The 11,929-nt window shown below is 44.7% G+C and overlaps 1 protein-coding gene across 1 annotated transcript in view; it reads right to left on the reverse strand.

The window, feature by feature from the left end:
* Ccdc141 (coiled-coil domain containing 141) overlaps nt 1-10,040 on the reverse strand; it is a 156,970-nt gene extending 146,930 nt beyond the window's left edge. Inside the window, exons 1-2 of the mRNA XM_032903542.1 lie at nt 9,812-10,040; nt 7,951-8,073 (exon numbers count right to left, since the gene is read on the reverse strand). Of these exons, the coding sequence (XP_032759433.1) occupies nt 7,951-8,073; nt 9,812-9,913 (225 nt within the window). The 5' untranslated portion in view covers nt 9,914-10,040. The remainder of the gene's footprint in view (nt 1-7,950; nt 8,074-9,811) is intronic.
* Nucleotides 10,041-11,929: the final 1,889 nt, after the last annotated feature.

Here is an 11,929-nt window from a genome sequence, read left to right on the forward strand (position 1 = left end):
GTCTGGGAGAAGTCTGGTCACATTTCTCCACTGCTTCTCTATAAAAATTCTCATCTTCTTCTGCCTGTGATTACTCACAAATGCGTGCTGACTTCGTTGTCCTTAGAAGATGCTGATGGCTCCTGATACCCTTTGCCCTCGTTTTCTGTTGCTATGCCATAAGCTACCCCAAATTCTGGTTGCCTGAAGCAGTCATTTATTTGCCCAGTTAGGGAAGGAGACAAGGAAGGCTTTCTGTATGCCTCAGAGGCATGGTGTGGTTGCAACTAGAGCTGGAAAGTCCCTCACAGGGCTGGCAAATCACTTGCTGGTTACTTGGGATCTTGACAGATGCTGCCCAGGAGCCCAGCAACATCACTGGGCATCGCTCTACAGGGCTGATGAGCTCTCTCCCCTGTGGAGTATATGCTAAGTGTCACAGCTCTATGACTTAGAGCACAGTGTTTGTGTATATCACAGACCACACACGTAGTCAGTCTCTTGAAGTTGGGGACCCTACAACAACATGCTATATTGTGTTTTCCAAGGCAGGGGAGTGGTCCGCATACCCTGGAGAGAAGGGCCATAGACCCTCATTCTCTATCAGAGGAGGGTAGGGTACCTTAAAGGATTTCTAGTTCACCACAATCTTGCTGTGGTCTAGATCTTCTGAGTTCTCAGAAGTGATGTCAAGTATCTGCTATAGCCTGCACATGATCTGTTTCCTGCAAAAATGAGGAGATCTCTCTTTACTGAATCAAAGTCATTGATTTCTCAGGATATAAAAATATGTAGATATACATGCTTGGGCCTCATGTTCCCCGTAGACCCTTCAGCTTTTGCCAGGGACCCCAATGTTTACTCCTAAACCAAGACCTAAGTCTCTTCCACCTCTGTGTCTAAAGAAATGCCTCCCTCTATAATTTCTGTGCTTCCAAAAGTGAGCTCACATCAATATTTCATCAATAACAGATACTCTTTCAATTCCTGTATCACAGAAACAAGTTATGGACTCTCTAGGATCTGCTAAATTAGCATTTCTGCTATGGCTTGAATGCGTTCCCTCAAATTTAAATTCCCATGTTGGGAAACGTGAACCCTCGTACAATAGCATTAGGAACTGGGCCCTTCTAGAAAAGGGTAGATCATGAGGTCTCTGCTGTACAGAAGGATTAATGTCTGCCAGGAAAGGAGCCAGAAGGAGAGACAATTTAGTCCTGTTTTGCCTTCCTCCCTTCGCTCCTAAGAAGACACAACTTTCTTGTCCTTTGCATGGCGCCACCATAAGGCACCATCTTGGGAGCAGAACTCTGGCTTTCTTCAACTGTGAAAAATAAATTTCTGTTCTTTATAAATTACTCCGTCTGCAATATTTTGTTATAGTAGCAAACAAAAGTATAGTAGATGGACTAAGATAATCTCTCCTTTCTATTTATAAAAACAGCATTTTTTACCAGATTATCCCTGGCATTTTCTAGCTCTAAAGAATTCTACTCAAAATTAGCTGCCTGGGTCACTCTGTAGCATATATTGTTCACTGAAACCAAATATCCCCGGAAAGAAACAACCTGCTGACTAGAATAGTGTTGGGGAGACAAGGAACGTCACCAGGATATTTTAGTGTTTCATGGTTGGGAGAATTTTGTTTGTTTGTTTGTTTGGTTCGGTTTTTTGTTTTTGTTTTTGTAGAGAAGTTTCTTAATAGCAAAGTGTCAGAAAAGTTCTCCAGAACTTCTGCTTTGTCCCTACCTTATCTCACTGACCTCACTCAAAATGATCACTGAAACATAAGGCAGATGCTTTCTGTGTACAAGCCCATTGGCCATCTCCCTTTAATGTGCCATATTGGTTGGGAGGTGGACATCAAAATCAAGTATGGCTCAAGATATTTATTCTCACTAATGAGAAAAAGGAACTGGAAGACAAGACTGTTCTGCCTTTCTTCTCCCACCTCCAAAATCTAGGCCCCACCTTGGAACTGGCCTGCAAGAAGAATTAGATTGGGGACATGGCTGTCATGGATTGGACTGTAGTCTGCATCTACCAGGTGGAGATATCCGGCCTGGTCAGCAGCAGCAGAGAGGGGAGAGAGCTTGCAGTCCACCATGAGCCTCAGAAAGAGCCCTTCATTCCCCATTGGTGGCCACTCCTTTTCCCCAAGTCTCACCAGCCAGGTAGCATGTTCTTCTCACTTTGCTAGAACAGAAAGTAGAAAGGTCAATAGAAACCTCCCTAAGTTAGAACCAGATTTTCAGGATTCCAAGGTGAAGAGAGGGCCTGCAGCTCTCCAGCAATCCTTCAGGCTTTTGGCACTAGATTGGGACTGCTGGGTTCCTGGAAAAGCTGGTTCTAACATCATCTGAGGAATTAGAAACAGCAGCAGCAGGGTAAATACAGTGATGAGAGGTAAGGTCAGTTGAGCAAAAAAAACACATACTCTTCCTTCTTCCATATCTTTTTTCCCCCTCTAATCTGGGCTGCTACTAGGAGATGCCATTCATGTTTGGGGCGTGTCTTCTCACATCTATTGATAAAGACCATCAAGGCAATTCCCTACAAACACCCACAGGCCAACCTGATGGAGATGACCCTTGAATTGAGACTCGCTGCTCAAGTGATTCTCAGTTGTGGCAAGCTGACATTTAAACCCAACCATTGCATCAACCAAACTTCTTATTTTCTACCAGGGGTAAGAGTTTAGAATTTCCTCAGAACCTAAGCATGGAAAGGCCATGCAATCCAGCAATTGTGCTGCTACGTGTCAGCCTGAAAGAACTAGAGTTAGATGTTCCAGCAAATGACTTGTCCCAGTGTTGACTGCAGCACCATTTACAGAAGACAGAAAGGAAACAATATGCATGCCCTCAGACAGATGACTAAACAATTCCCTCATCCCGAAATCCGAAATCAAAAGTTCTTCAAAATTTGGGGTCAGAGAAAGAGCTCAGTTGGTAAAGTGCCTGCTGAGAAGGATTAAGACGTGAGTTCAAAGTTCCCACATAAAAACTAGGCATGGTGACCTATGGCTATAACTCTGGTGCTCGGAAGTAGACACAGGTGTATCCCTGAACTCACCAGCCAGCCAGAGTAGCCAAATCAATGACCTCCAGGTTCAGTGAGAGACCCTATCTCAAAAACTGACATGGAGAGTGATGAACCTGGTGATAACCTCTGTTTCCACAAGCATAGATCACATGTGTTTGTATACTTACACACACACACACACACACACACACACACACACTCCTAGTTTCCTTTCTGTCACTATGATAAACACCATAACCAGCTTTGGGGAGGAAAGGCTCACTATCCATCATGGAGGGAAGTCATGTTTGGAGGCAGGGACTGATTGAGAGGCCACAGAGGGACCCTGCTTACCAGCTGGCTCCTCATGGCTTGCTCACCCTGCTTTCCTATTCAACCAAGGGCCACCTCCCAGGAATGGTGCTGCCCACAAGCTATGCCATCCCATATCAGTCATCAATCAAGAAAATCACCCCAAAGACTTGCCAACAGGCCAATTTGAAAGAGGTATTTTTCTCAGTTAAAGTTCCCTCTTTCCAGATGATTTTAGTTTGCGTCAAGTCGACAGTAAATCTAAACATCCACATCCTACTCCATAACAGAAAACTTGAGCACAGCTATGGCAGAACACTTAGGAAATTCCATTCCTGAACTCATACCATAGGCCACAGGCAAAATGCAGGTATACTAAAGGAAACCACCATTACAATGTATTGTTGTTCGTCATTCATTTGTTCGTTCATTCATTTTTTGTTATTCGTTATTCAAGGAGAAATGAAATTGTTGTACAAAATACATGCAAGTATCATATGAGAAGAAAACAAGCCAGGTAAGCAAAGCCAAATACAGTATTTCATTTCTATGTGATGTCTAGAACAGGCAAATTCATAGACAGAGAAAACAGGTCATACTGGAAGCAGAGACAATAATTACTTCTTAGGAGATACAGAGTTTCTGTTTGGTGTGACTTTTTTTAAAAAATTCAGTTGATGGTGGTAACACTCTGAAAGTAATCAGCGCTACTGAATTGTATTATCTAAGTAGTTAAGATGGTAAACTTTATATTGTTTATACCTTGGTGCAATAAAACATGTTTTTAAATGCATTCTGAGCAAATCCTATAGCTTAATTTCAGTAATTGACACTATCTCTTGTTTAAGGCAAATTTGAACAGGAGGATTTTGCTTTGCTACTCAAATGTGGTATTCATAGCGCGTCTGTTTCTAGATCAGTAATTAGAAATAAGATTAAGTATTAACCACACTGGGCCAGAGATCTCATCTGAAGCAGGAAAGCACTAGACTTCTGAGAGTCAAATAAGAGGTAAAGTGGGTGGTGGTTTGCAATCTCTCTGAACGGTCACACGCCCATAACAAGGAGCTGGTGCCCAAGACTCCCTTGGCACCATAGCATTTTTTTGGACACTTAGAGATGCAGTTAAAAGATGGACTCAGAGGAAAGCGGCATCCTAAGCAACATCCCCAAGGGCCCCCCACCTCTTCGTTTCTGCCATTGACCATTCTGTGCCTACCTGAGGGCACAAAGTCAAAAGCAGCCACGGGCAGGTCTTTACCTGGCATGTGTCCCCCTATTCTCCTTCCTGGATGCCTTCTTTCTCATTGGCAATAATTCAGTGCAGTGTGGGAATCTGGAAGCCTTGGGAGTTAAAGCTTTCCCGTTTGATTGTTTCTTCCACTGGAAGCAGGGGAGTGTGTTTTCTCTGGATACTCCAGAGGGATGGCTAAGTACACAGCTAAAGGCAAAATGAAATCCCTCGGGGCACAGACATCCGAAGCATTAGAATCGCTAAGGAAAACCTCATGTTCCCAACACTATCCCCTTATTCTTCGACATGAGGGTTTGAGATAATTTTTAATGGAAGGCACAAAATAGCTTTTTTAGTAAATGTTCACATTAGTCTGATGTATTCCTCATTAGCATAATAATTCCACCATTTTCCCTCTTAAAGGCAACACGGACTTCCATGCAGCTCCACATTTGTCTTCCCACATCTTCTTTTTGGAAGTGTAAAGGTAACTGTTATTACCCTAATTTTTTAAATATATGCCCTCATGCTGGAGAGGATGAGTGTTACGATCAAAGGGCCCCCTTCTTGACTACTACGCTCTCCCAGAACCCCTTCAAAATCTTTTTTCTCCATAACTGGAACATACTGCAGGGTCCTGAGAAAGGACTAGAATGACACCAATTATGAAATATGATTGGCTTCTTGAACGACTACCAGCCTTTTCCTTTGAAAACCTTGTATTACAATTAACTTGAGACCAACAATTTTCTGCCACAGGTTAAGTGGTGATGGCCCTGCTAGCATAATAAGTAGTAAATTAGTTGGGATCCATTTGAGAGATTCAATTCCCATTATTCTTAAGTTGGCAAATCTGAAATAGGATCCAAACTCCTTGATAATTCCCCTCCTCTCTTTCTTACAATCATGAAGCAAAAGATTAGATACCGGTGCGATTTGAAAGATGGACCTGATAAAGAAGCTACTCAGGGGCTGAGCTGGCTGGGTTCCTAGCAAACAACCCGGTGAAGGACAGCATGAGAGATGGCTATTCAGAGCCTATGACTAGAACCACAGGTAAAGCCAAGATGTGTGTTCGCCTGAGAGCTTACGTTTTAGACCCATTTGCAGAGAGGTCGAAAATGCCTCCAGATTTCATGGCACGTAATGATAAAATCCAACAGATAGAAGCCTCGGATCTGTCTCCTTAGCATGCAGATAAAACCCCTGAAGTTCGGAAGACTTAGGTCGCTCATCCATAGCCTTCTGAAGTCTGGCCCACAGAACCAGGTATTTAGAATCTAGAGCCCAAAATGCCCCGAAAGGCAATCAGAACCTATTAACTGGAACCCTTATTCCTAGCTGAGATCCAGGGTGTTCCATCTAAGAAAGCATGTCTTGTGGTGTTTTCTCAAAGATATGAGAGATGACAGCCGTCTGCTGTGAGCCACCATTCATGATTCATCAGTGAACCGGAAAGTACCAGGCAGCATGGGTTAGTGGGAACTGAGAAAGGAATGTAGTTCCAGGTCCAGATTTCCTCCCACGGATGTTGGCAGGTGCATAGAAAGGAGATGGGGACCCAAGGACTATGGGGAAGCAAACCTCAGGAACAAACGGGGAACGGTATTGGGTTTCTGTAGTTCGTAGAACAGTAGGTTCAAGGATGTATTGAAGCTTTCTTTGTAACAGGAAGACCTTGAATTATTTGTCAAGTTACATTAGTTTATGACATGACTGAAGCTACACAAAGGCCTTTTGATTCCTGGTCCAATGCTCTTTCACATTATAATGGTGTTTTGTTTTTGGCGTTCTTTCTTTTCAACACACACAAGACTTTGTGATGACAGGGCCTGCTGCCTTGAATGACAGCTAAGATCAGACACCAGAGTAAGGAGTTGTCAAACAAGGGAGTAAATATTAGGTTCTAGAAGCTGCCTTCTTCAATACTTGTTCATCTATCACCGTCTCAGTCAGTTTTACCCAATTAATTACTTTCCCCACAGTTTATAAATTAGATGCAGTTTACACCTCACTCTGAATTAGGAATCAACCACGTGTTTCAGCCTAGAAACACAGAGAAGCCAGTATTATTTAAGTCTGACATCGCAAAGCATCCTGACCATTTCAGGACTCGGAATCTTCACCAAGCCGCTTTGATCTTAACAAAGACATCTATTTGCTCACGACACAGAGAACTAGCTGCAGTCTGCTGCCCTGTTCAGAGGAAGGCATCATGGGAATTTCACACTCAGCCTGTTACTGTCTTGGAAAAGTTAAGGATGCTTCTCTCTTAGTTTGTGTTCCCTAAGTGAATCCCACAGATCACAAAGCAAATGCTGGGATCTGGGAACAGGAAGCCATCATCTGGGGGAGGGGCATTGTCTGTCTACCCACCCCCCATCCAGTTGGCTCTCCGTAGAGTTCACTGTGTGAGCTAAGCATGATACTCCACATTCATAGCCTGCACTCACCCATGTGACCTGTCTGCTAGTACCCAAAGCAGACAGATATTAAACACAGAACTATGATAGCTTTTAGAACAAGGGCCTGCACATTTTCACCTTGCTCGGAACCTCGCAAATTATGTAGCTGGCTTTCTCCTCACTTGGCATCCTGAATCAGTGTTAACTCTACATTCTTAACTAACCACAATGCGTTGGGCCTAATTTTTCTAACAATGTCATCCGGTTTCAATAACTCTTAGTAGTACTAAGCATAAAATCAGGTATTTTTTTAAAAAAAAAATGATTAGTCTAAACTATTCTTATCAGAAGGTCCCTCTAGCAACAGAAAGATTAGCTCTGATGTTGTGTGTTGGAAACTTAATGCATGGAATGAAAAGATCATGGAGTTTGTTTTCACTGAGGTGGACCGTGGAGGGGGATCTCCTACTGAAGAGATGTGAAGTATTGTGCCTCTGTGTTTTCTATTGCATTTAGGGCAAATTTAAAAATACGACTTGCTTTGTATTTTATTGGGCATGCACGCGTGTCAGTGTGTCTGTCTTTCTCTGCGTGTGTCCTTGTGGAGGCCAGAGAACAATTCAGGGATCACCCTTAGGAGTACCATCCACCTCGTGTGGAATGGCATCTCTTACTGGCCGGTAGCTCACCAGTTAGGCTGGACCAGCAAACCTCAGGGATCCTCCCATTTCCTGTGCTACCACGCCTGACGTTTTCCCATGGGCTCTAGGGATCCAACCCAGGTCATCATGTTTTCAAAGCAAGCACTCCACCATCTGAGCTGTTTGTCCAGCCCTCGTTGTTTCTTTCCTAGGCTGATGCTTGCGCCCGGCAGCAGCGGTTTTTCCATTCTCTAACAGCATCGGATTAAAATGGCCAAAGTGAGTCATAGCAGTGGGACCAGAGGAAGGCGGGAACCGGCCTCATCTTCCTTTGGAGCGTTGACTTTGCTCTTACCTTAAGCTTGGCCAGAAGGAGCTCGTGATCGTGAAGCAGTTTTCTGGTTTCATCTTGACTGCTCCCAATTTCTAGGAGATTGGGCTGTGCCTCAGCCAGTTGGAGCCGCACCCATTTGCCACACTAAAAACAAAAACGTGAAGTGAACTTTTATTCTCTGTCCTCCCCACCCTTCTCCTTTTCCCACCTCTAAATTATAATTTCCAGTTGCACCACAAACACTTTCTCCTTCCACAGAGAGAGGTGGCCTAGTGTTGAAACACAACAGGTCTAAATGCTAACGGTGCCGCGTTCTTCTCTCATCCCTGGGACACATTTTCTCATGGAGGGCAGGTCTGAATTCTCTAAATTCCCAAATGAGAAGTGTGTGCGTTAGACGATCCCCAAGTCACTGGATGAATTCACGCAAAACATCTCTAGACAGTGAGCGACCCTTCACACAGGTAAAGCGGGGAGGGTGCTTCACAACAGATGAGACCCAGGCTTCCTCACCCATCAAACAGACTTCGCTCTCTAAGGAGGCTGCAGTGCCTTTTATTTGGAGATGGTAATAGGGTAAGAGAGCTGGAGAGAGGACCATCGGTGCCCTTTCTGAGACACAGAATCCAGCTTAAAAGAACCTCCTATATAATTGTCCCAGTTTGTACCCCTGACTATCCCATAGGTTACTCCCTAAGCATTGTGACTCAGTCTACTCTAAGAGTATCTTAAGTTTGAGGAGAAGTAATGTTTACTTTAAAAAGAAGAGTCCTAGATTTGCTTCTCCTCCATCCCTGCTGGAATCTGCATGTTGCCTAAAGCGTCTTTCAGTCGTGTGCAAGTGACCGATCTGATTTCACTGGGGAATCTTCGGTGCCTTGGCATTCCCACTCACACCTCTGCAGAGGGGAGGATTGGGAGTGGAGCTGAGGTCCTGCTTGTTGTGTAGAAGTCTCTCCTAGTCCTGGGAACGTCGCCCTGAGCAGAACCCTGCATTCCAAGCTTCTTCAGTGAATTGCTTTTTGCTCAATGTCAAGCTCGGTTTCCCTTCTACCACCTACATACCACTATAAAATTTTGCAGCAATTAAATTCAACGGGCCTTGTAGTCAGGGTTTTTATTGTATTTATTTATTTATTTATTTATTTATTTATTTATTTATTATTTTGCCAGGTCTGCTTTCATTAAGCATGAATTCTTTGGGTGGCAAATCATCTAAAAGAGCAAGCTTATATTCCAGAAGATCTTTCATGATGATTTCAATCACAGGAAGAAAATCATGGGAGCCTTCTACAAGCCTCCCCCCACAAATGTGTGGCCATCTTTGCAAACAGCTGGACATAAAACACAGAGTTAAGCACCAAGTCGCTGCACTTTCCTTTTCCCAAGAGGCAGTCTAATACATAGTCTGTGGCAGTCTCCATCCCCCTACAGTGGGACAAGTATTTAGTGTTGCCTTGACCAGTGAAAACCGGTTCTGGGAGGCACTTGCTTTGGTGAGTCTAGTTCTCCCATGCTCAGGACAGTGCCTCCCTCTGACCTGCCTCCTCCATTCTCCATGACATCCACTCAAAAATCACAGGCACGATCCCGGCCCCCGGACTGTCCTTCGCCTGGAATTCCTGAACCCCCATCACATACATGCGCCTTGCCTTTAAGGACCAAACTGAAAGTGCACAGTAAAGTTTGTTCCGAGGCGCTGGCTTTCTAGGCTGAAAAGCAACTGGTAACTTGTTGAAGCTTAGCAGTCCTCTGTCACTCTTAAGTGTGAAGATTACTTGTTATTTGTCTTCTACTATGCAGTGCATTATCCTCGAGGGCTCCCAGCCACTCTGCAAAGAGCCCCCCCAGCCACGCAGAGAAAAGAAAGCTGTGAGTTTACCTTGACAACGGCTATCACGATCTTGGAGTCCCCAGCTTGCACCGCTACAGAGCTGACAGTGGTGGTGGAAACACCCACGTGGGGAATTTCTTTGCAGGACATGGCACTTCAGAAGCAGGGTTTAAACCCTGAGTAGCCTTGGGAGGGATGCTGTCTGCTGGTCATGTCAGTAGGCTTCCATGAGGCTACCGGGACTCATTCAGGGAAACGCTCTGTGCTCACAATGATTACCCTGCCAAAAGGAAAGAACAGGAAGTTAAAAATAGACAGCCCCATTGAGTTTATCGAGGGGGCGGGGGAAAGGGGAGAGAGAGAGAGAGAGAGAGAGAGAGAGAGAGAGAGAGAGAGAGAGAGAGAGAGCCACACCCCTATGGTATCAGTAAGTGCCTGTTATTTTTGCCATTATCCGAAACTCGAGGGACAGCTCTGAGCTCTTTGCCTATCAGCTGATGTCTGATAGCTAATGGAAAAAAACCTACATCCTGACAACCCAAATTAGTTTTGCCATTGAAACTAAACAGTTGTAACTATGGACTTTGCAACCAGAAAGTCACTGACCTGGATACCAATTCTTTCAAGTCTTCTTCATGCAAAGAAAAGTGCTAAAAATGACTCTCTCTCTCTCTCTCTCTCTCTCTCTCTCTCTCTCTCTCTCTCAAGTTCTGGTATTTGTTTGAGGAGTTCAGCCACAAAATTGCTCAAAATAAAATCTGTTTTTCTAAAACTGAATAGGTTTTGCCAAATGAAGTCTGTGGAATGGTCCCATTTCCTCAGAGCTTCTTGGGCGTATTTTTTTAAACATCTCACCCAGGATTGATCAAGAACTACACATATTCCCAGGATTTCTCTGAGACAGTTTTTCTGAACAGTATTTTCAAATTCAGCGAGCAAACAGCCGTTAGGAAGCTCAGCACTTCCGTGCTTCTTGTTAACTGTAAGAGATGTATTTTCTTTGTTCGTGCACATTTTGTTTCCTTTTTTGTTTGTTTTTGTTTTTCCTTTGTTTAGCCTCCTAGCAGTGTTCTGGCTCCCAACTCCCCAACTCCCACCCGCCCCCACCCGCCGTTTTGTAAATCCCCATTTCTACCTGGAGGAAAAAAAAATTGCAACTAGCTTCAAATCAGAGTGAGGCCCACAGATTAATCCTATTGCTAGAAGCTCTGCCCCTGTCAGAAGTTGTCTGTGGTATTAAGCAGCAGCTGTTGGATCCCTGTCAAAGAACAGCTGAAAATAACACTTCTGAAGTTTAGGTCAGAGGTTAGAGGCAAACACATCAGAGACACTAACTCCAAATCTGATGAAACCACTGGAGAGCCCTGGAATGAAAGATAAACCGGAGGACGGAGCCATACACGGTGCCAAAGGAACCCACTCCCTGTGCAGCGCCCCCACCCCCAGCTCTGAGTTAAAGCATGTTAGACGCTGAGCTGATTCGGAGGGGCTTGAGTAAGCGCCATTGCTTTCTTTTGCTAAGGCTTATGAACCTATTCTTGAGTTGAAACGTGTGGGAGGATGCGTGCACACGTACGTGAGTGTCAGCCGTTACTCTTCTTTCCAAGAGCACGCCCTGGCTGCCCTGCATACTGTACACCCTTGAACCCGGGCTTCTGCCTGCTGCTCTGATCACCAAGATCCCTGTTCCTAGACTTCACCTGACACCGTGAAGACGGCAGCCGGAGTGAGCTCTGGTCAGCCGATGCCAAGATCCTGTACAGTGTAGAACCTACTCTACACTGGTTTCATTTGGTGGCGGGGCTAAGGAGCTCGTGGAGAAATAACCACTTTAGAATATTAAAGACCGTTTCTTCCACTGAGCCAGTCTTGGAACCGGGCTGTGTAAACCAAAACAATTCAATTACATCCAGCTCTCGGCCCTAACAACGGAGATCCAGAATGCCCATGGCTTAAACTAAATGCACAGCGGGTATTGCTTAAGTCCTTACCCACCTTGCCAACCAGAACAGCAAACATCAACCCGCAAACAAACAGCACGCTTTCACCCTAAGTTAACCCCGGCTGCACGGCTCACGAGTTGCACAAAGGCCCTCGAGAGTGGAAGGGAATTTGGGGCAGCGAGCTACAGAGACCGCAGGCTAAGTCAGCTGCTCCCCTCACAAA

This window comes from Rattus rattus, chromosome 5 (genome assembly GCF_011064425.1).
Source record: "Rattus rattus isolate New Zealand chromosome 5, Rrattus_CSIRO_v1, whole genome shotgun sequence".
Taxonomy (NCBI): domain Eukaryota; kingdom Metazoa; phylum Chordata; class Mammalia; order Rodentia; family Muridae; genus Rattus; species Rattus rattus.